At 45.0% G+C, this 24,423-nt stretch overlaps 1 protein-coding gene across 3 annotated transcripts; it reads right to left on the bottom strand.

Moving 5' to 3' along the window:
- Nucleotides 1-391: 391 nt before the first annotated feature.
- LOC308469866 (nuclear factor 7, brain-like) lies at nt 392-14,744 on the bottom strand. Of its 3 annotated transcripts, none has more exons than XM_080992917.1 (7): nt 14,260-14,744; nt 11,602-11,697; nt 10,311-10,544; nt 9,082-9,104; nt 4,063-4,087; nt 2,546-2,685; nt 392-1,317 (listed from the first exon to the last, which is right to left on the bottom strand). In XM_080992917.1, exons 1-7 carry the CDS (start codon nt 14,665-14,667, stop codon nt 1,083-1,085), a joined length of 1,161 nt encoding a protein of 386 aa, XP_080849043.1. In that variant the 5' UTR covers nt 14,668-14,744; the 3' UTR covers nt 392-1,082. The 3 variants fall into 3 exon arrangements, with proteins under 3 accessions (XP_080849043.1, XP_080849041.1, XP_080849042.1); XM_080992915.1 differs by having other exon boundaries at nt 2,546-2,704; nt 3,920-4,087; nt 14,260-14,742; XM_080992916.1 differs by lacking the exon at nt 2,546-2,685 and having other exon boundaries at nt 3,920-4,087; nt 14,260-14,741.
- Nucleotides 14,745-24,423: the final 9,679 nt, after the last annotated feature.

Raw genomic sequence — 24,423 nt, 5'->3', positions numbered from 1 at the left:
GAAAAAGAGGCGCCGCAACTCACCATGAACACCTCCCTCGTTCTCTAAGAATGGTAATGGCGCCCACCTGAGAGGTGTCGGGACTGAGTTCCTGTGAGTTCCCCCTGGGGGAAAAGAAAGCCCTGGTGCTTTCTTTTGTCTATCCCAAATCCATTTGTATACAGTAGTGCTTAATACTGAAAATTAACTCACTATAAACAGTTTACAGCAGCGGTATCAGCAGGGTTACATGTGTGTGTGTTAGGCCCTGGTTTGGGGATCGGAACTGGTTTGTGCACTTTAAACAGCAGCCCTGTGGTGTGTGCGCCAAGGTGTAAAGCCCCGAGAAACAGCCTGTGGTCTTCTTTTTCTTTTTGCAAAGGAATATATGGACGTATAACCAGACCAAGAATGAGTGTTCAAAAGTTTTATTTTCTGGTTCAGTGGGTGAAGAGAGATACCAAAGGAAGATAAAATACAGTTTATGTACACAACAACAGCGGCAAGAATTCTCCCATCCCCAAAATGGAAACAACAAGTTCTGCCAACAAAAGAAGAGTGGCAGATGATTGACTTTGTGGAATTGGCGAAGCTGACAGGAAGAATCCAAAACCAGCAAGATCAAGTATTCCAAAAGGACGGGAGTAAATTTATACGATATCTGAAAAATTACTGTAAGCAATTAACATCACTAGCAGGGTTGTCTGAAGACTCGTAATGAAGAATTTTCTCCCTTTTTATTTTAACATAAATTTCAGTGACTTTTGTAATGAGCTAATCAGAACTGGGAAATGTATAAAATGCAATGATATAAAGGTTTACTTTGAAAGCTGTGAGCTGGGAGGGAAGGAAGTCTATAGGCTCAAAAGAGCCAGAGAGGTAAAGTGGATAGCAATGATGTGATTATATATTATTAAATGGAAGACTAATAAAAATTATATTTAAAAACCACACAAAGGTCTTTCCCCCTCTAAATACACAGCTGGGACCACCTCTCCCTTATACTGCCCTATGCAGTATGGTACAGCTCCCTCCCTCTGTATAATGTGTAAAGGCAGAGTGAGAAAACGGTACACTCTGTAGTGTGAAAATGCAGAGTGAGATCAGTTCTCTTCCTGGGGTTCGATACCTTGCAACAGTTTCCCCCAAGCTTCAAAATCCAATGCCACTTTGAATTTCTTGAGAGATGAAAACACTGGCACCACATTTTTCTCATTGTCTCCATAATATTCCTCCTCCTTCTCTTCACTACTTTCATCCTCTTCTTCATCAGACGACTTATCTTCCTCTTCAGTTGCATTGTCGTCATCTTCCTCCTCCTCTCTTAAGCCATTGATTCTGAGAAAACAAGAAGCATCTGTTTACTGGGAAAGGCTGAGCTGCCCCACTGTATTACTCCTGCTTGTTGCTCCTAACAGGATGTTGCCCCACCCCCCAAAAGAGGCCAGGCTGATCTGTGGCAAGCCCTAGAATTGGTTGGAGAAGCCACTAACTTTCAAAGAGAAGCCATATTTTTCAACTAAGCAAGAGCAAACTGGAGGATCAATGTTTGTGGCTTGACAGGTCTTCCATTGGAATAAATATGAAAGGAGGATTTTGGCCATGTGGAAGGTACTTGACATTATGGAAGAAGAAGAAGAAGAAGAAGAAGAAGAAGAAGAAGGAGGAGAAGAAGGAGGAGAAGAAGGAGGAGAAGAAGGAGGAGAAGAAGGAGAAGAAGAAGAAGAAGAAGAAGAAGAAGAAGAAGAAGAAGAAGAAGAAGAGTAGTTTGGGTTTGATATCCCGCTTTATCACTACCTGAAGGAGTCTCAAAGAGGATAACAATCTCCTTTCCCTTCCTCCCCCACAACAAACACTCTGTGAGGTGAGTGGGTCTGAGAGACTTCAGAGAAGTGTGACTGGCCCAAGGTCACCCAGCAGCTGCATGTGGAGGAGCAGGGAAGCTAACCCAGTTCACCAGATTACAAGTCTGCCACTCTCTACCACTACACCACACTGGCTCCCTATGAGCTATGTTAAGTGCTGCATGGGGCCGCCATTTTAATTTCATGACCACCCGATTGTGGAAAAGCAATGCTTCCACACCATAGAATATGTAGATGGGAGAGTAATGTGAATGCAGTAAAATGCTCTTTTTAAAAAACTGAGCTGCATTCAGTTATGGATGAGGACTAAGGGGCCAAACCAGAGGTGGGAAACCTTTAGCCCTGGAGGTCAAATGAGCTCCCTCCAAAAACGCTGTCTATGTGGCCAATGAGACTCTCCCTAGACCACCCCCTTAATGGTCTCCATTCACACCATTCTGGGGTGTTTTGGCTTGGCTGGAATGTGTGCTTGAACTCCAAAAATGACTATCTATTGCCTGGATGGAGAAGAGAAAGGGATTTGTGGCTGTGTGTAAAAAGTGGCCTTCCATACAAAAGAACGTTTTGCATTTATTGCTGCCCTGTCCACTTTTGCCTCACACCCACACCTGCAATCAAGTTAAACCTAGGAAACAAGGAACATGAATGTTACTGAAGGGAAATAGAGAGGCGCCACACAAGAATGAGTTCTAGACACTTACTTCTTCAACAGCTCACTAATACTCAATGTCACATTTTTCTCGTTGTCTCCAGAATGTTCCTCCTTCTCTTCACTACTTTCATCTTCTTCATCAGACGACTGATCTTCCTCTTCAGTTGCATTGTTGTCATCTTCCTCCTCCTCTGTTGAGTCGTTGGCTCTGAGAAAACAAGAAGCGCCTGTTTAGTGGGAAAGGCTGATCTGCCCCTCTGCATTACTCCTGCTTGTTGCTCCTAACAGTATGTTGCCCCCCGCCCAAAAAATGAGGCCAGGCTGATCTGTGGCAAGCCCTAGAATTGGTTGCAGAAGCCACTAACTTTCAAAGAAGAAACCACATTTTCCAGCTAAGCAAGAGCAAACTGGATGATCAACGTTCGTGGCTTGACAGGTATTCCATCAGAATAAGTATGAAAGGAGGATTTTGGCCATGTGGAAGGTACTTGAAGTTATGTTAGAGCTATGTTAAGTGCTGCATGGAGCCGCCATTTTAATTTCATGCCCACCCGATTGTGGAAAAGCAATGATTCTGCACTGTAGAATATGTAGATGGGGGAGTAATGTGAATGCAGGAAAGTAGTCTTTTTTAAAAACTGAGCTGCATTCAGTTGGGGATGAGGACTAAGGGGCCAAACCAGAGGTGGGAAACCTCAGCCCTGGAGGTCAAATGAGCTGCCTCCAAAAAAGCTGTCTATGTGGCCAATGAGATTTTCCCCTGACCACACCCTCAATGGTCTTCCTTCACACCATTATGGGGTGTTTTGGCTTGGCTGGAATGTGTGCTTGAACTCTGAAAATGACTATCTATTGCCTGGATGAAGAAGACAAAGAAATTTGTGGCTGTGTGTAAAAAGGGGCCTTCCGTACAAAAGAACCTTTTGCATTTATTGCTGCCCTGTCCACTTTTGCCTCAGACCCACACCTGCCACCAGGTTAAACCAAGGAAACAAGGAACATGAATGTTAATGAAGGGAACTAGAGAGGTGCCAGGGACACGGGTGGCGCTGTGGGTTAAACCACAGAGCCTAGGGCTTGCTGGTCAGAAGGTCGGCAGTTCGAATCCCCGCGATGGGGTGAGCTCCCGTGGCTCGGTCCCGGCTCCTGCCAACCTAGCAGTTCGAAAGCACCTCAAAGTGCAAGTAGATAAATAGGTACTGCTCCGGCGGGAAGGTAAACGGCGTTTCCGTGCGCTGCTTTGGTTCACCAGAAGTGGCTTAGTCATGCTGGCCACATAACCTAGAAGCTGTACGCCGGCTCCCTCGGCCAATAAAGCGAGATTAGCGCCGCAACCCCAGAGTCGGCCACGACTGGACCTAATGGTCAGGGGTCCCTTCACCTTTACAGAGGTGCCACACAAGAATGAGTTCTAGACACTTACATCTTCATCAGCTCCCTAAAACTCAATGCTACATTTTTCTCATCGTCTTCAGAATATTCCTCCTCCTCTTCACTACTTTCATCCTCTTCTTCATCAGACGACTTATCTTCCTCTTCAGTTGCATTGTTGTCATCTGTTCCCACCTCCACCTCTATTGAGTCTTTGGCTCTGAGAAAACACGAAGCCCCTGTTTACTGGAAAAGGCTGATCTGCCCCACTGCATTACTCCTGCTTGTTGCTCCTAACAGGATGTTGCCCCCTGCCCCACCCCCCAAAAAGAGGCCAGGCTGATCTGTGGCAAGCCCTAGAATTGGTTGGAGAAGCCACTAACTTTCAAAGAAGAAAGCACAATTTTCAACTAAGCAAGAGCAAACTGGAGGATCAATGTTCGTGGCTTGACATGTGTTCCATCAGAATAAATATGAAAGGAGGATTTTGGCCACGTGGAAGGTACTTGACATTATGTTAGAGCTATGTTAAGTGCTGCAGGGAGCCGCCATTTTAATTTCATGCCCACCCGATTGTGGAAAAGCAATGATTCTGCACTATAGAATATGTAGATGGGAGAGTAATGTGAATGCAGTAAAATGGTCTTTTTTAAAAACTGAACTGCATTCAGTTGGGGATGAGGACTAAGGGGCCAAACCAGAGGTGGGAAACCTCAACCCTGGAGGTCAAATCTGCTCCCTCCAAAAAAGCTGTCTATGTGGCCAATGAGATTCTCCCTAGACAACCCCCTCAATGGTTTCCCTTCACACCATTCTGGGGTGTTTTGGCTTGGCTGGAATGTGTGCTTGACCTATGAAAATGACTATCGTTTGCCTGGATGGAGAAGAGAAAGGGATTTGTGGGAGAAATAACCAGATCAATTCAGGATGTCTCTGCAACTGTTGAGTTGGAATATTAATGGTTGTAACATTCCGGAAAAAAGGAAGAAAATATTTCATATACTAAAAAAAGAACAATTGGACATTATTTGTTTACAAGAAACACATGTGACGAGGCTCCACAGAAAAGTGTTAATAAATAAAAGATTGGGACAGGAATTTGTATCGTCGGACAAAGTTAAGAAGAGAGGTGTGGTGATATATGCGAAAGAGAGCCTGTCACCTAAATTTTTATTTAAAGATGAACATGGAAGAATTTTGGCAATTGAGATACAACATCAAGGAGAGAAATTGTTGATATTAGGAATTTATGCACCTAATGAAGGGAAATCGGAATTTTACAAGAAGCTGCAGGAGACAATGCTGGATTATCTGGACTATAACAACATCATAATGATGGGAGATATGAACGGGGTCGTATCAACTAACATGGACAAGTCACAAAGTCAAAATGTTACAAAAGACGGCAGACTACCTAAAACCTTTTTTGAAATGACAGACAACATGGATTTGATTGACATCTGGAGGACAAAGAACCCACTAGGAAGAGAGGGAACATTCTTTTCTGAAGCCCAACTGACCTGGACAAGAATCGACCAAATATGGATTTCTAGAGGCCTGGCACCTAAGGTCAGAAAAGTGGAAATCTGCCCAAAGACCTGTTCCGACCATAATGCAGTAAAGATGGATATGACACTACTACCAACTGGATCCTTTAGATGGAAGATGAATGACAATTTGTTCAGAGATCAGGAAATTACCAAGAAGGCCCAAAAAGTTTGGAAGGATTACTTTGAGATAAATATGAATACTACGGTGGAAAAAAGAATCGTCTGGGACGCAAGTAAAGCTGTAATGAGGGGATTCTTGATACAACAGAATGCAGTAAAGAAAAGAACACAAAATGAGAAAAAAGATAAGATCTTGGATAAAATAAAAGAATTAGAGAAGAAGTTAAGAGCGAATCCGAAGTCACAGCCAACTCTGAGAGAAATTAAACTTTATCAAACACAATATTCCAAACTGATAAACCAGGAAATCGAATGGAAGGTTAAACTAATGAAACAAAAAACGTTTGAGTCGGCGAATAAATGTGGAAAACTGCTAGCTTGGCAGTTGAAGAGAAGACAAAGATTAAATACGGTTACAAACTTAGAGATTGAAGGAAAAAACATTCAGAATCCAGTGGACATCAGAAAGTGTTTCCAGAGATACTTCAAAAAACTATACACCCAAGGGCCGCAAGACGAAGTTGAGATTAAACAATTTTTGGCAAAAAATGGATTATCCAAATTGTCACAAGAAAATAGGACAATCCTGAATTCTAAAATAACACGACAGGAGATTGAACAAGCCATTCAGAACATGCAACTTGGCAAATCTCCAGGGCCAGATGGGCTGACCTCCAAGTACTATAAGACATTAAAAGACTATTTGATACAACCGTTGATGGAGGTCAGCAATGAAATTATGGAGGGGAATAGGGCACCGGAGTCGTGGAAGGAAGCGTTTATCACATTAATACCAAAGTCGGAAGCTGAAAAGACACAACTTAAGAACTACCGTCCCATCTCCCTGCTAAATGTGGATTATAAAATATTTGCAGACATTTTGGCAAGCAGATTTAAAAAAGTTTTAAATGAAGTAATCCATAAGGACCAGGCTGGCTTTCTCCCAGGTAGACATTTGTTTGCTAATACAAGGAACATTATTGACATTTTGGAACTTTTGCAAACAGATATAAATACAAAAGCAGTTTTAATTTTTATAGATGCGGAGAAGGCCTTTGACAATATCTCCTGGAAATTTATGATGGGAAATTTAAAAGAGATGGGAGTGGGACGGGGTTTTGAGAATGGGATTGAGGCGATATATTCAGAACAGAAAGCTAAATTGATAGTTAATAATGTGGTTACAGAAGAGTTCAAAATTGAAAAAGGGACACGACAAGGTTGCCCTATCTCCCCTTTGTTATTCATTTCGGTTCTGGAAGTGCTATTGAACATGATTAGAGGGGATCGGTTGGTGGAAGGAATTCAGGTCGGACAGAAACAATACAAATTAAAAGCTTTTGCAGATGACCTGGTTTTGACCCTGCAGAAGCCAGAGCCTAGTACGAAAAGAGTATTACAACTGATTAATGACTTTGGTCGGGTGGCTGGATTTAAATTAAATAAACAGAAAACTAAGGTTTTGGGAAAAAATTTGACTGATACAGAGTCAGAACGGTTTCAGAATGAGACGGAACTTAATGTGGTTAAAAAAGTAAAATACCTAGGGGTAAACATAACAGCAAAAAACCTAAGTCTATTTAAGGATAATTATGAAAAATGTTGGGTAGAAATTAAGAGAGACTTAGATAGTTGGTCAAAATTGAAACTTTCTTTGTTAGGCCGAATTGCTGCTATCAAGATGAATGTATTACCAAGGATGTTGTTTTTATTTCAAACACTTCAGGTTTTGGACAAGACTTTCAGAAGTGGCAGAGAGATATTTCTAAGTTTGTCTGGCAGGGCAAAAAGCCCAGAATTAAGTTTAAGATATTAACTGATGCAAAACAAAGAGGGGGCTTTGCCCTGCCAGACTTAAAGTTGTATTATGAAGCCGCAGCGTTTTGCTGGCTAAGAGACTGGCTACTTCTTGAAGACACTGATGTGTTGGATTTGGAAGGGTTTAACAATGCTTTTGGATGGCATGCATATTTGTGGTATGACAAGGTTAAAGCAAATAAGGCCTTTAAGAACCATATTGTCAGAAAATCACTGTTTAATGTCTGGACAAAATATAAAGACTTGCTGGAAAATAAAACCCCAAGGTGGCTTTCACCTTTGGAAGCTAAGGCCCGAAAAAGACCCAATATGGAGGCCAAATGGCCAAAATATTGGGAAATTCTAGAAAAAGATGGAGACAATTGGAAACTGCAGAGTTTGGAGAAAATGAAGGATAAAGTGCGAGATTGGTTACATTACGCTCAGATTAAAGAAGTTTTTAAAAATGACAAGAAATTAGGGTTCCAGGTGGAGAAATCGAAAATAGAAACAGAATTGTTAGAACCTAAGAGTAAGGTACTTTCAAGGATGTATAACTTGCTGTTAAAATGGAACACACAAGACGAAATGGTTAAATCGGCTATGATAAGGTGGGCGCAGGACATTGGGCATAACATTATGTTTGAGGACTGGGAAAGGTTGTGGAGTACTGGATTGAAATTTACTGCATGTAACGCTTTGAAAGAAAATGTAATGAAAATGATATATAGATGGTATATGACCCCAGTCAAACTTGCAAAAATTTACCACCTGACTGACAATAAGTGTTGGAAATGTAAAAAGTGTGAAGGAACATTCTTCCACCTCTGGTGGACTTGCCCTAAAGTGAAGGCGTTCTGGGAAATGATTTATAATGAACTGAAAAAGGTATTTAAATATACCTTCACTAAGAAACCAGAGGCCTTTCTTTTGGGTATTGTCGGCCAAGGGGTGGTAAAGAAGGACCAGACATTTTTTATGTATGCAACAACAGCAGCAAGGATATTACTCGCAAAGCATTGGAAAGCTCAAGATCTACCCACACTGGAAGAATGGCAGATGCAACTGATAGACTACATGGAACTGGCTGAGATGACCGGCAGAATTCGAGACCTGGGAGAAGAGAGGACTGAGGAGGATTGGAAGAAATTTAAGAACTATTTACAAAAACATTGCAATTTGAGTGAATGCTAAACAGGACGCTAGATCAATATAACTGAGCACCACTAAACTTAGATGACTTTAAGAAAATAAGTGAGATTGAGAAAATATAACTCTTTTTGAGAAGTAGAAGATTATGAAACATAGAAGGGATATAAGATTGCAAATAAGATAATAAATTGCTGACAAAATGCTATAACGATGAAAGTGGGAGCGGGAGATGTGAGGAAGTCCAAAGAAAATGTGAAATTATGTCAAGATATATGTTACATTGTTTATTATGTGTATTGTTATTGTAAAACCCAATAAATTTCTATAAAAAAAAAAAAGAGAGAAAGGGATTTGTGGCCGTGTTTAAATAGTGGCCTTCCGTACAAAAGAACATTTTGCATTTATTGCTGCCCTGTCCACTTTTGCCTCTGGCTCTGCCCGTCACTGGGATGTGGCCACGGGCGGTTGCCCCGTAATGAATGTGGCTCTTGGGCTGAAAAAGCCACACCTGCCACCAGTTGAAACCAAGGACACAAGGGATGTCAAAGAAGGGAACCACAGAGGTGCCACGCAAGAATGAATTCCAGACACTTACTGCTGCATCAGCTCCTGGAAGTCCTACATGAAAGATAAACAAGTTTAGTGTATTGATTTACAGCGTCTTCACAATCAATTAGAAACAATGACTAGAAAGGGCTTCCTCTCGCTTCAGATGTCATCTGGGAGCAGCTGTTCGATCAGACTGCCTCAGCAGGAGACATTGGAAGATTTGCTGGAAGCCCGGCTCCACCCGGAACCTCCTGCCCTGGAACTGTGCCAGCTGGTCATTATAGGAACAACCGTTTGGAAATAGGCGTCTGCGTTTTGCTTTTTATTCTCCTCTTCCCTCCCTGTCCCTTTTTCCTTGTGCGCCACCCGCATCCCGGGCTTCCAGGAGTGGGACTCATTCATTGAATCCCACCCACAGTGCTGGAACACCCAAGTTGGAAAAGAAGAAGAAGAAGAAGAGTTTGGATTTGATATCCCGCCTTTCACTCCCTTTTAAGGAGTCTCAAAGCAGCTAACATTCTCCTTTCCCTTCCCCCACAACAAACACTCTGTGAGGTGAGTGGGGCTGAGAGACTTCAAAGAAGTGTGACTAGCCCAAGGTCACCCAGCAGCTGCATGTGGAGGAGCGGAGACGCGAACCCGGTTCCCCAGATTACAAGTCTATTGCTCTTAACCACTGCACCACACTGGCAGTTGTTATGAGTCTCCTATTCCCCTCACAAAGCAGTTTAACAATCAACCCCTCTTCCCAATGAATTCAGGGAACTGCAGCCATATTAAACCAGATCTAGTCTAGCCATATAGGGATGCAGGTGGTGCTGTGGGTTAAACCACAGAGCCTAGGACTTGCCGATCAGAAGGTCTGTGGTTCGAATCCCCGCGACGGGGTGAACTCCCGTTGCTCAGTTCCTGCTCCTGCCAACCTAGCAGTTCGAAAGCACGTCAAAGTGCAAATAGATAAATAGGTACCACTCTGGCGGGAAGTTAAACAGCGTTTCCGTGCGCTGCTGTGGTTCGCCAGAAGTGGCTTAGTCATTCTGGCCACATGACCTGGAAGCTGTACGCCGGCTCCCTTGGCCAATAAAGCGAGATGAGCGCCGCAACCCCAGAGTCGGTCATGACTGGACCTAATGGTCAGGGGTCCCTTTACCTAGTCTAGCCATATTGAATCGGATATTGTTATTTGGCCAAGAACTTTCAATCCTACATCACCGCACACATCCACTGAACCGCATGGTGTTTTGCAGGTATGCCTCTGATCAGAGCTGGTCTCACCTTCAGAAAGGCCAAGTGGTCTGTACTTTCTAACGCTGCTTTAACCTTGTTAATAATCTCAGTCAGGGAAGAAACCTCGTTTTTCAGGCTCGAAAAGGCATCTTGCATTTCCTCCAAGTTCTTCTTCCTCTTCTCCTGGACCGTCTTCATAATAGCCGCCTCCTTCTCATCCAAGATCTGGTGAAGGGATTCAAATCCTTTGGAAATGTGATTTACGATATCTTCGGTACAACTCTGTTAGTGAGAAACAAAGCAGATACACATTCAAGGCAATAAAAATCAAACATAATGAAAGGGTGATTTGTCCCGTCGCCCCATCAAGAAGATTTTGAATTAGAAAAGTTCCTATGGAAAGTAATAATGATAATGATAATGATAATAATAATAATTTATACCCTGCCCATCTGGCGGTATTCCTCAGGAGAACTTGTGCCTGGATATTATGAAACATAAAAATGGAAATTTAACCTTCACAGCCTAAGATCAGGGTACCTTGTGATTATCAGGGACAGGGTCTTTTCAGTGGTGGTGCCCTGGCTTTGACACACTTCCCCACAAAAGCTTGCCTGGTCCTGGCACCTAGAGTCCAGTGTCTTTCCAGTGCCAGATGAAGACCTTTTTAAAAATTTCCCAGGCCAAGCTTATGCTGATCTGCTTCACCTGCATGCTTTCTGTTGGGTGTAGTGAAGGGTTAACCTTTCAATACCATTTTTATGTTGTCTTCACAGATTTCAGGTTTGTTTGTTTTTGGCTTATTTCCGAACACAATTCAAAGCGTTGGTGCTGACCTTTAAGGCCCCAAACGGCTTTGGCCCAGTATACCTGAAGGAGCGTCTCCACCCCCATCGTTCAGCCTGGACACTGAGGTCCAGCACTGAGGGCCTTCTGGCAGTTCGCTCACTGGGAGAAGTGGAACTACAGGGAACCAGGCAGAGGGCCTTCTTGGTGGTGGCGCCCACCCTGTGGAACGCCCTCCCATCAGATGTCAAGGAAATAAACAACTACCTGACTTTTAGAAGATATCTGAAGGCAGCCCTGCTTAGGGAAGTTTTTAATGTTTGATGTTTTACTGTGTTTTTAATACTGTGTTGGGGTCTGCCCAGAGTGGGCAGGGTATAAATAAATAAATAATTGTAATGCATTAGTTGTTCTATCATGCATTTTGTACTTTACTGTAGGCAACAGTGGATTTCAAGGGCGGGCTATAAACAAGGACATTAATGCATGCTCTTTAAACCACAAAATGTGTGGGGAAGCGGAGTTCCACAATCCCTTACTGTTTTTCCTTTACCTTTAGCTCTCCAATTGCCTCCTTCTGGTGTATTTTCTCCTCTTTGGCCTCCTTTAGACGCTCCTTCAGAGGCTTTAGGTATGGCTTCAGCTCCATCTGTGCAGCAGAGAAATCAACAGAGGTTAAGAAGGAAGGAAGGCTTCAGAAGCAAGGAGGAATATGTGCCGAGGTGGAACTGCCCTCCCCGCTGCTTAGCTCCGCCAGGTGGGGCCAAGGCTAGGACCACCTTAGCTGCACAGGGCATGATGGAGACCAGGGAGAATGAAGGTATAATCAGTGCTTTTTTCCCCTTGAAAAATGTTTAGGGTTACTCTCGTTTTGATTCACAAACTGTTTAGAGGTATGCATACCCCTGCGTCCCCCCCAGAAAAAAAAGCGCTGGATATAAAGTTTTATAAGGACAAACAGAAACAATATGGACAAAACAAAGAAACACAAATCTAAAATAAATAACACGCACAGGAATAATAAAGGACACAGAACTTCACTTGCAGAAATATAAATTATTAAATGTATTAATATGAATGGAAGTTAAAAGCGTTGTAGCTGTTGCATTGTTGCAGGTTTTTCCCCAGTTAATGAGACAGACACGGGTTCTTTGAGAAAAGTCTTGCTTTATTAAGCTGCGCAGCTGGCTTCAGCGAGATACCTCTCAAAGGCTGGGCCCTGAACTCAGATTGGAGCTGCTTTTGATACCATGTCACAAACAAACCTCCATGGCACCAGAGCATGTGCAGAGTGTGATCACACAATTTTGCAAGCAAGCAGACGACAGTCTCCCTTCCCTTTCTGCTGACTTCTGCAATTTCTGATAAGGCAAGGTGTTCTCTTGTGGCTTCAGCCTGCAGATGGTCAGACTGCTTTTTGGTGTCAAAGACTGCTGAGGCAAGCAGATTTTATTCAGTCCTCAGTTCCTAATTCCTGCACTATTCTGGTAACTCGAGTTAGCCCAACCTTAGTTGAGGAGATTTCACCCCCCCCCACTGCAGGAATCTGCTGATTTTCCAGGGAGGAGGGAGCGGATTGTGCTTGCTACTTATTCCGCTCCAGCCTCACTTCAAAGGGGAGACTGAGTGTTATCTCTGTGTAGATAAGGTCGCTGCAGAAAGCAGCTATAACACTCAGTGCAGTCCAGCGTCTCCATTTGTATATAGTTTGTATAGTACAGTAGCTGTTAGTGAATAAAAGAAGATATTCTTCAGCGCTGTCATCCGAGTGATTTATGCTCTGCTGTACTCTGCTGTGCACGGCTGACTTCTGGAAGTGAGTTCGGTGCTCACAGCTCTGAGTTGTGAGTCCACAGCACTTAGACCTGTTCCTGCAGAAGAAGGTCTCTGGAAGTGCTACCCCAGCTCGCCTGGCCCAGTCGGGGCTGAAGTGGTTGAGCCCAGTCGGTGGCACTGGCTCAAGGGTGATGCTGACACTAGTGACTCATCCAAGGGACGCGGGTGGCGCTGTGGGTTTGCCGAGCAGAAGGTCGGCGGTTCAAATCCCCGCAACGGGGTGAGCTCCTGTTGCTCGGTCCCTGCTCCTGCCAACCTAGCAGTTTGAAAGCACATCAAAGTGCAAGTAGATAAATAGGTACCGCTCCGGCGGGAAGGTAAACGGCGTTTCCGTGTGCTGTTCTGGTTTGCCAGAAGCGGCTTAGTCATGCTGGCCACATGACCCGGAAGCTGTACGCCGGCTCCCTCGGCCAATAAAGCGAGATGAGCGCTGCAACCCCAGAGTCGGCCACGACTGGACCTAATGGTCAGGGGTCCCTTTACCTTTTAGTGACTCATCCACCATGAGTTGGGGTGACTATTATAATATCTTCTGCTCTTCTTAGAGCAGCGGTCATTGAGGTATATAAGATTTTACTTAATTCTTCCCTCAGTATAAAGGATTATGATTAAGACTGAAATGTACGGGAATTGGATTAAATAAGATTTGGGAAGCAGAATTACAGTGGACACATCTGTGCACGTGTGGGTTGTGACTCGGCACTTCTGCGCACGCGCGATTTAGTGCTCTTCTGTGCATGCACGACCGCCGAAACCCAGAAGTAACCCGTTCCAGTATTTCTGATTTTTGGCGGTGTGTAACCCAAAAAAACCCAACCTGAATCGTCTGTAACCTGAAGTATGATTGTTAATGAAACTGTCTTTCCTTGAAATCTAGCGGGGGTGTGTGTTTCAATCTAAAATGTGTAATTGGCTTTTTAATTGATTGATATTTAAATTGTAATTTGGTCTTGATAAAATGTGGCTTATATTGGATTTTTATAATAAAAATTATTCTAATTGCAACTTTGGTATTGATAAAATGTTTCTTATACAGTATTGGATTTTTATAATAATTTTTTTTCCCTATATGTATATTTTAAAAAGGATCACCCTAACAATGATCCTCTTTAAGCAGCAGTGAAGCTGTCGCAGCTCTGAACCAGCGCAAAAACTACGTTTTCAAAGCCTGTTAGAATCCTTAGCAGACCTGCGCGGTTGTGAATTCCTGGTCTGATTTTTCTGAGTCAACATCCCTTGCAAGTCACTCTGCCTGCCTGGGTTGAACGAGGTCAAAACTGAGCCTGTGGTTTTGTAAGGCTGTCCTCACATGATGATCACCCACCGTCCGTCCCCCAAGCTCACTCAACCCCAAAGCAGAAATCTTGCCACTGACCTGCGCGCATTTCACAGCCTCTTTGGTCGGCAGGAACTCGTGGCCCCGATGGGCGGGCAGATCCCGGCAGATCACGCAGATGGGGACGCGATCCTGGCGACAGAAGAGCTTGAGCGGCTCCTCGTGCTCCTCGCAGGAGCCCGCTGAGCTGGCCTTCGCCTGGGGCTCCTCGTCCAGCTGCAGCTTGCGCGCTTTTTCCGCGAGGTTGTCCAGAACCCTGTGGCGCCTGACCTCCCGCAGTCTGAAAGGGCAGCGGCACTCCGGGCAAATCCCTCTGCCCCAGCCATCGCGGGCGCAGCTCTTCAGGCAATCCAGGCAGAAGTTGTGGCCGCAATCCAGTACGTGGGGATCGCGGAAGAGGGAGAGGCAGACGGAGCACACCAGATCGTCCACCAGGCTGGAAGCCATGATCCCCGGTCGTAAGGCACTTTTGAGCAAGGCGCCGCTTGCGGATGAAGGGGCAGAGCGATTCTGCTTTCAGTTTCACTTTTGCATTGCTGGAAAGGGCGGAGCCGTCAAAGAAGTCAGATTCCCGGGGGTCATGATTTTCTTAATCCCTTCCTCAAAGCTCTGGGAAAGGCGGGGGGGGGGCCGCCGGAGGGTTTTTTGCACCACGGCACCAGATATGCTTAAGACGGCCCTGGCTGTAGTCCCAAAACAGCTGGAGGGCCGAGTTTGCCTATGCCTGATGTAAACGGAAGAGGGAGTTGTGTTTGACAAGGTTTTCTGGGAAGAAGGAGCAGGATGTAGGGAGAACGCCATGGTTGCTGGCTGGGGGTGGGGTGGGGGCTGCAGTGAGAGACCCTCAGGGATCAGGGCTGCTCTGGACGAGGGTTGCTGAAGTTATGGGAGAAGCAACACGAGACACTTTTGAGGTGCAATGTTGTCTTGAGGTGAAATGAAGGGATTCAGGTTGCAAAGAATCCCTATTTCCTAAAAACACAAAGACTGGTGGAATGGCTTGGTGGGCAAAGGCTTGGTGGTCATAGCTGAATCTGAGGAGGTAAAGGGAGAGAATCTGCCTGCAGGGCTGAGGGGAGAAGTGAGAAGCAGCTTGGGCTGTAGGTCTCTGGTAGGGACTGGCAGGAGGGGAGATTTCCAGGCCAGTTCAACAAGACACACCTGTGCTTCTATAGCTCAGAAAGAGGTTCATTTGGTATACAGTCGTACCTTGGATCTCATACGCCTTGGTACTCGGATGTTTTGGCTCCACAACACCACAAACCCGAAAGTGAGTTTTCCGGTTTGCGAATGTTCTTTGGAACCCGAACGTCTGACGGGGCTTCCTGCAGCCAATCAGAAGCTGCACTTGGGTTTCCATACGTTTTGGAAGACGAGTGGACTTCCGGAACGGATTCTGTTCGACTTCCAAGGTACGACTGTATTAGCAAACACTTAGAAACCTAAGTACAGTGGTACCTCGGGTTACATACGCTTCAGGTTACATATGCTTCATGTTACAGACTCCGCTAACCCAGAAATATTACCTCGGGTTAAGAACTTTGCTTCAGGATGAGAACAGAAATCGTGCTCCGGTGGCATGGCGGCAGCGGGAGGCCCCATTAGCTAAAGTGGTACCTCAGGTTAAGAACAGTTTCAGGTTAAGAACGCACCTCCGGAACGAATTAAGTACTTAACCCGAGGTAACACTGTAGATATGTTATTTTAATTTAATTTTGTTTCTCACCTGCCCTTCATCACCAAGGTGAATTTAAAAACTGGTTTTTGTTTATGTGGGGAGCAAGCCGTATTGTGCAGCAGCCCTTTGAGTGCCACCACTTCTGCTCTCCCTTTGGCATCCTGGGAAAAGCAGTAGAGGTAACAGTAGGATCTCCCAGTAGGATCTCCCACGCTTTCTCAACCCATCTCATGTCACCTGTCACCAAGTCTTCTTGGGAAATGACCTACAAAGAGTACTGGAAAGCTGGAAGACAGCACAACATCTCCACCCATGTGTCTTCTTTCCTTTTGTTGAGTGCATTGGTCTGAACCAAAAGCCTTTCCACCTGGTTGGCATGTCCATGGGCGGAATGATTGCTGGCGCTTATGCTGCTTGGTATCCATCTGAGTTCTGCCGCTTATCCCTCATGTGGCCAGCAGGTGAGTGTGCGCTGCTTATCCCTCCTTTGCCCAGCAAGTCTAACAGTGCGAACAAGTCCCACTGAATTCAAGGTGATTTATGTCTGATGAGGTAAGCCTAGGGTTGTGTCATTAGGCTGCAATCCTATACAGTGGTACCTCAGGTTACAGACGCTTCAGGATACAGACTCCGCTAACCCAGAAATAGTACCTCGGGTAAAGAACTTTGCTTCAGGATAAAGACAGAAATCGTGCTCCGGTGGCGCGGCGGCAGCAGGGGGCCCCATTAGCTAAAGTGGTGCTTCAGGTTAAGAACAGTTTCAGGTTAAGAACGGACCTCCGGAATGAATCAAGTACTTAACCCGAGGTACCACTGTATTGATGCTTAATTTGCTTTTACGTTGTTGATCATGAAATCAATTTAAATAACATGTTGCATTACCTGATTTTCCTTCTGCCCCAGTCCCCTTTTGATATGCCAAATGCTAAGTTATCACAGGATAAAACTGCATTATATGCTCCTTACACTGATGGCTCATTCCTTCGAAAAATTGATTTGGCACACACTTGTTTGTTACTTTAAGGGGCTGCCTGGAATCACGCTGAAACCATGGGAAATGTTGTTTTAAACTGTTTTTAATAGTGTTTTAGCGCTTTAAACCCCCCTGGGACCTTAGGGTGAAGGGCAGGTAGCTAATAACAACATTTTGTATCCCTCTCTAGGTTTGCAGCATTATATTCCACACCAATAATATCTAACAAATCTCTTTTCTTATGGTGATCAGCATTTCAATAGTTGTCTTGTTCTCATTAAGTTGTGTCTTTTGCCATTTTATTTTTTATAAACGAGATTTCCTTGTGCTTGCAAACATAAGTGATTTTCCTCCCCAGATAGCGCTTTATTAGGGACTTAATTAGTGAACTAGCATGGAAGCAGGCTTCGGGTTGCGGGTACTCATTCCTTTCAAGGCAACCTTGCATACCATTATGAAAAATAAATGTGCACACAAGAATGGTCTAAGCTTGGGTGATTTACAGTGTTTGCAGAAGTGATCTCATGGTTGTTATTGGCATCTGTCTGTATTGAGGGACAAGGGAGTGCGCCTCCAGGGGTGAAGTCAAATCACTGCATTAGCAGCACTAATGTGACTTCCCTCATGCACAAGGCGGGGCAGCGTGTATGGAGTTCCAGGGCTGCCCAGATGACAAGACTCCCCTCTTGGCCTCACTGATGTGAAAGGAAAGCAGAGCAAGATGTCTGGCCCCAGCTTGGCTGCAGGAGTTGCTGGAAGGAGGCGTACAAGACACCATCCAACTGCCTTAAGAACTCCATTCTGGATTAGTGTAGGGTTCACTCCTTGCCCTTTTCTTTTTCTGAAGATCTCCCGCAAGGCAGTGGAGGTTTAGGATCAGAGTTTTCCTTCATCACCTTGCCGACAAAGATCCTGAATCTGAGGCTCCAATACTGTGGCCACCTCATGAGAAGAGAAGACTCCCTGGAAAAGACCCTGATGTTGGGAAAGATGGAGGGCACAAGGAGAAGGGGACGACAGAGGACGAGATGGTTGGACAGTGTTCTCGAAGCTACGAACATGACTAAACGACTAAGTCTTCTCTTCTCATGAGGTGGCCACAGTATTGGAGCCTCAGATTCAGGATCTGTCCTTCCAGTGAGTACTCAGGGCTGATTTACCTTCAGAATGGATAGGTTTGATCTTCTTGCAGTCCATGGGACTCTCAAGAGTCTCCTCCAGCACCATAATTCAAAAGCATCAATTCTTAGGCGATCAGCCTTTTTTATGGTCCAGCTCTTACTTCCATACATCACTACTGGGGAAACCATAGCTTTAACTATACAGACCTTTGTTGGCAAGGTGATGTCTCTGCTTTTTAAGATGCTGTCTAGGTTAAGTCCAGTCTGATAAGTTCATTCAAAGGCAACTGTGGGGTTGCGGTGCTCATCTCGCTTTCAGGCCAAGGGAGCCAGCGTTTGTCCACAGACAGCTTTCCGGGTCATGTGACCAGCATGACTAAATTGCTTCTGGTGCAACGGAACACCTTGACGGAAGCCAGAGTGCACAGAAACGCCATTTACGTTCCCTCTGCAGCAGTACCTATTTATCTACTTGCACTGGTGTGCTTTTGAACTGCTAGTTTGGCAGGAGCTGGGACAGAGCAACAGGAGCTCAGCCCGTCATGGGGAATCAAACTACCAAACTTCTGATCGGCAAGCCCAAGAGGCTCAGTGGTTTAGACCACAGAGCCACCCGCATCCCTCTTTAGGATATATGGTTTATTTACACATCTATACAACATAAGCCTAAGACTGAGGAGCTCACAGCATTAACACTCCAGAAGGTCTGGCTTCTCCCATAGTGACAGTCTCATATTCAAACAGAAATCAGGCATGGCTCTCTCTCCCTCTCCCTCTCTCCTCTGGATTTTGTCTTTTTTTCCGCTGCCAGTCAGGTGACACAGAACAACCTCCTTTGTTATATTAATGATCATACTTCCATTATGAGCACCCATGTAATTTGGCACTTAGGTGTCAGCTCCACCTTTGCCCGACTAATTCAACAATGGGACCCTCCATTAGATTCAAACTCTTGCTTGATCCTCGAATTAGAAGGGACTTGGGCATCCTACAGCCTAAACTCCCCCTCCCCGCCACACTCACAGCAATCCAGTGAAAAGCCAAATTTTGAAATATGAGGTATTCTCCTTCATGGGCAGAAAGAAGTAGCTTGGCCTGAGTTTGCAGTGGAACAAATTTAGTCCCATATGTCTGATTAAGGGTGGAGGCCAGAATGGTTAACAGGTATTAAGGGAGATGGGAAGACAAGCTCTCTAGCGATCAGCAGAGATGGCCTCTGCTGCACAATAGACAAGAATGTGGCTATAGAGTTTAGGCTGTAGGATGCAAGAATGTGGCTATAGAGTGAAGGAGAGAAAGGTGTTCACAGCTCCCTGCTGTGGCTTTGCCAGTGCACTGCACACATGCTCACAGGTGGGGAGGAGTGCGCAAAGCTCCACCTGTGAACGTGCTTCACAGTTGCATGCACATATCACTCACTTCTTTGGCACATGTGTGTGTGTGTGTGTAGCTTGTTGCTAGGCAGATACAAAGGTGCCTAAGCCATTTGCATTCGATGGGTTTTGATCTTTTTAATCACATGTAAGTTTAGAACCACTAGAAAGAGCAGCTGGAGAATTTGCTAACTTAGATTGCTGTGATGAATTGTGCCATCAGCCAGAGGCACGAATAAAACATAGTTTATTTCACATGGACAAATCTGTCAATTTGTTTTTGTTCAGTTTCTCATTTCCCCAATCTTGCACATCAGTTTGTGATTTATTTCTTAAAATTTCATCAGGGACTTTGTCCTAATATACACATTTTTTTATATTATAATTTTATAGTATAATTATAATTTTCGCACAATTTTTGCCCTATTTTAATTTTTATTTTACAAAGCGATTTCCCCTAACATAATTAACTATTTATTTCACTAACCTTATCTTCTCCTGAACCATACCTCAACGAGCATCATCCCCCAAATGAGCAAATGGCATTTTAAGCCGCTTTTGTGCTTCGGGCCAGGCTCATGAATGTTTATACTCCAGGTTAGGAATGCAGTTCCAGTTAGGGTTGGGAGAGATCCCTGTCTGAAGCCCTGACAGTCAGTATCGGCAGTACTGGGCTACATGGAGCAATGGTCTGACTCAGGATAAGGTCACCTCCTATGTTCCCCTTGTGCCTCTCTCAGCAGAGATGACATCCAACAGGGTGGATAAGGCTCCCATCAGAATATTAAACAGAATAAAACATCGAACATTAAGAACTTCTCTAAACAGGGCTGACTTTAGATCTCTTCTAAATGTCAGATAGTTGTTTATTTCTTTGACATGTGATGGGCGGGCATTCCACAGGGCAGGCCCCTTGTTTTCTTTTCAGCAGCCTTTGGCTCCGGCGGGGGGGGGGGGGCGGAGAGCAGGCGTGGCGTGGCGGGTGCGCATCCTGGGGGTGTGGCGCCCAGCACGCGGGGGGGAGGGGGGAGACACCCACAATGGCACCCCACCGGGATTGTGCCACAGGGGGCGGTGTGCTCCCCCCGCACCCCTGTTCCTCTGCCAGTGGTGCCACTCCCGAGAAGGCCCTCTGCCTGGTTCCCTATAACCTCACTTCTCGCAGGGAGGGAACTACCAGAAGGCCTTCAACGCTGGACCTCATTGGGTCCCTCCCGACTCTATAGTTCTATGATTTCTACATTGACTTGCATTGTTCTTCATTCTGCATTCTCGTCATTCCTGCTGTTCTTATGCAAATGGATATTTTCGATTTTGCCTTACTTTCAATGCATTTTTAAAATGTTCGTGATCTTGGTCATAAATTTAAGAATTCGTTTAAGCACCGGGCTTAGGTCTCCCTGCCTTCATATCTTTCTTAAAACTATTCTTAAGGGAACATTTTGTTATCTTTTGGTCTGATCGTGAGGTATCCTTCATGGCATAATTTAATCACCAAGCTTGTTTCAAAAATATCATAATGGGGGAAAGCTTGAACCTCCACCTCATAGTTTGCACTGGCATTTTCTTATCCCACAGCCCCAAAACCCACAAGAACAGCTCACAAATGTGAGAAAAAACACAGAACAAGTGTTAGTGGCCTCTGTTAACAGTGTCAGATCCGAAGTTATCTGTCTCAATATCATTTTTATATTCTGGGTCTTGGAATAGTTTATGTTGTTTGGGCTGCTTTGGAAGGAGACTCTTTGGGGCTTATTTCTATTCTATAATATTTAAAGCATGAACCTCTTAAGCTCAGGGTTGGGGGTTCGAGACCCACATTGGGCAAAATATTCCTGCATTGCAGGGGATTGGACTAGATGACCCTTGGGGTCTCTTCATGGGCGTAGCCAGGATTTTTGTTAGGGGGGCAGGCCTTTTGTTAGGGGGAGCAGAACCTCAGTTTTCTATGTATTTTTCTTGATTTTTCTTGATTTAGGGGTGGCAGCTGTCCCTCCCTGTTCCCCCTGCCTAAGCCCATGGGCCTCTTCCAATTCAACAATTCTGTGATTCCATGATTCCACAAAAGGCAGGACAGCAGCCAGCACCCCAAAAACATTGTTGGCATACAGCTGCCTTCTACAATCTAGTGGCCTCCAGATGTTTTTGTGAGCAGTTTTGAATTCCAATTCTCAGCCAGCAAGGGAAATTATGGGAGTTGTTGTTGAAAACATTAAGAGGCTGTCAGGGTCCAAAAATCAGAGGCGGATTTTGGGGGGCATGACTGATTTGATCGCACTGGGTGTGGAGCCTTGGGGATGCTACAGAGGACACCACAGTTATGCTTTAGAATGGAACACAAGAGGTGCCACATACCAAATTTTGGCATCACATAGGGCTCAAATTTGAGAACGCAACGTTTGACACTGCAAAAACTCAGCTTTGCGTGCCTTTTCTCAGTCTGCCCTGCTGATTCCAGACACGGGCTTCTGTTTTCTTTTGTGAAGACACTTGGTCCCTCTGCTGCTGAATAAGTGTCAGTGGGTTTTTTGGGGGGGGGTGTTGGTGGTGGAAGCTCTTAATCGTATTAATAGCACTTCCCCAAAAGATCCTGCATAAAGAAGCAATGGGCTAGTTCCTACTGCAACGCATCAGGGCTATCAACAATCTTTTCACAAATCTTAAGGTGCTGTTTTGGGGTGACCCACTTTTTGTAGCTCTACAGACAGAACTCCGAGAGGAATCCCATGCTATTATATTGTTAAAGTGAGGTACCACTAAGGGATGGATGCAGCTGCCCATTTTGTTTTCTCTCCATTTCTGTCTAGCCCAGAGACAGGGAGGCTCAGGGCAGATCTACATACACTCTTGTTTTTAACATTAGGAAAGGGTTAAGAAACTGTTGTGGTACAGAGGGACAAATGACACACGGCTTACAATGTTGCTAATGTGTTATTAAAATGTGACACCAGAGGGCGCTGCAGAGCAACCAGCTGTGCTTTTGATGGAAATACAGTGGTACCTCAGGTTAAGTACTTAATTCGTTCCGGAGGTCCGTTCTTAACCTGAAACTGTTCTTCACCTGAAGCACCACTTTAGCTAATGGGGTTTCCTGCTGCCACCGTGCAAATTCTGTTCTCATCCTAAAGCAAAGTTCTTAACCTGAGGTACTATTTCTGGGTTAGCGGAGTCTGTAACCTGAAGCGTCTGTAACCCGAGGTACCACTGTAAACCAATAACAAGGTAAGATACTCAGCTCTACCTCTCTTTCAAATCAGAACCAGTGAAGGCGGTGAAGGTCTTGTGTGAGTGTCTGGCAGCGGTTGGAGGATGAATGGTGGCTGAAAGATTGAGGTTGAATCCTGACAAGATAGAAGTACTGTTTTTGGGGATAGGAGGCGGGCAGGTGTGGAGGACTCCCTGGTCCTGAATGGGGTTACTGTGTCCCTGAAGGACCAGGTGCGCAGTCTGGGAGTCATTTTGGACTCACAGCTGTCCATGGAGGCGCAGGTCAATTCTGTGTCCAGGGCAGCTGTTTACCAGCTCCATCTGGTACGCAGGCTGAGACCCTACCTGCCCGCAGACTGTCTCATCAGAGTGGTGCATGCTCTAGTTATCTCTCGCTTGGACTACTGCAACGCGCTCTATGTGGGGCTACCTTTGAAGGTGACCCGGAAACTACAACTAATCCAGAATGCGGCAGCTAGACTGGTGACTGGGACCGGCTGCCGAGACCACATTGAAGGGACAAGATACCCAAATCCTGTCTGAAATCACCCCAGGCTTCAATAATCACCCCAGGCCTCAAAACTGTCCAAAACTCCTTTTGTTTTCTAAAAATCCAAAACAGCTTTTCTCTGCTTGTCTCTGCTTATTCACACAAGATGATGTGCATAGGCAAAATGTTACTTTTAAAAGCTAATGAATAGGCTCTGTTCATAGCAGGCCTGGGAAATGAATCTTATCTCACTCTAGTTGCAACTTCTTGGACATGCTTGGGCATGCTGAACCACTCTCACTCCCCTTTCCTGGGAAGGGCGCCAAGAGTCCACAATAGTCCCAAGACAGCTTCCTGTTCATGCTCAGAGGAACTCATGGGGCAGGACTCCTGGAAAAGGAGGAGAAAGGAGGAAGGAACTGGAAAGGGGTATATATGCTTGTGCACAGGACTGTGAACTTCGTGCATGCTTTTTGTGACTTATCACACTTGCTCCTTCTACCAGTTCATGGATGGTAGAAATAAAAGCCTTTTTCTCCGAAACTATTCCTTGAGTGTCTGTTGACTCCCACTTCCCTTTCCCGGGCGCAATATTTTTCCCACCCGAGGGCAAAGCCTCATAAGGCTACAACATAACACTGGTCTTGAAAGACCTACATGGCTCCCAGTATGTTTCTGAGCAGAATACAAAGTGTTGGTGCTGACCTTTAAAGCCTTAAAATGCCTCGGTCCAGTATATCTGGAGGAGCGTCTCCACCCCCATCGTTCTGCCCGGACACAGAGGTCCAGCTCTGAGGGCCTTCTGGCGGTTCCCTCACTGCAAGAAGCCAAGTTACACCTGCCCTGTGGAACGCCCTCCCACCAGATGTCAAAGAGAAGAACAACTACCAGACTTTTAGAAGACATCTGAAGGCAGCCCTGTTTAGGGAAGCTTTTAGTGTTTTAACAGAACACTGTATTTTAATACTTTGTTGGGAGCTGCCCAGAGTGGCGACCATCTGTTTGGGTGATTGGTTAGAGTATGATGCTGATAATGCAAAGGTTGCTGGTTCGATCCCTGTATGGGACAAATGCATATTCCTGCATTTCAGGGGGTTGGACTAGATGATCCTTTGGGTCCCTTCCAACTCGATGATTCTCTTCTCTGGCTGGGGAAACCCAGCCAGATGGGCAGGTTATAAATAATAAATTATTATTATTATTATTATTATTATTATTAGAAAAACCTGTGATATTTTAGAATGATATATATGAGGGGTGTTCATTAAAGACTTCTCCTGAAGTACTTCCCCGTGGACTGAGACAAAGGAAACCGGGCACAGTTATTAGTCCTTCTCTACGTAGCCACCAGCAACTTCTCC

The sequence above is a fragment of the Podarcis pityusensis genome (assembly GCF_964106645.2).
Source record: "Podarcis pityusensis genome assembly, chromosome: 2".
NCBI lineage: Eukaryota > Metazoa > Chordata > Lepidosauria > Squamata > Lacertidae > Podarcis > Podarcis pityusensis.
Note: the sequence above shows the minus strand (reverse complement) of the source record. Positions and strands in the feature narration are given on the sequence as shown.

Bases quoted from the DNA above. Each gene is read 5' to 3' on its own strand.
- LOC308469866 (XM_080992915.1), bottom strand. From the start codon at position 14,667: ATGGCTTCCAGCCTGGTGGACGATCTGGTGTGCTCCGTCTGCCTCTCC. The intron at 11,698-14,259 runs GTCAGTGGCAAG...TCTGCTGCACAG, and splicing joins AGGCTGTGAAATGCGCGCAG to ATGGAGCTGAAGCCATACCT. The intron at 4,088-9,081 runs GTAAGTGTCTGG...GTGTTTTCTCAG, and splicing joins TTCCAGGAGCTGATGCAGCA to AGCCAAAGACTCAATAGAGG.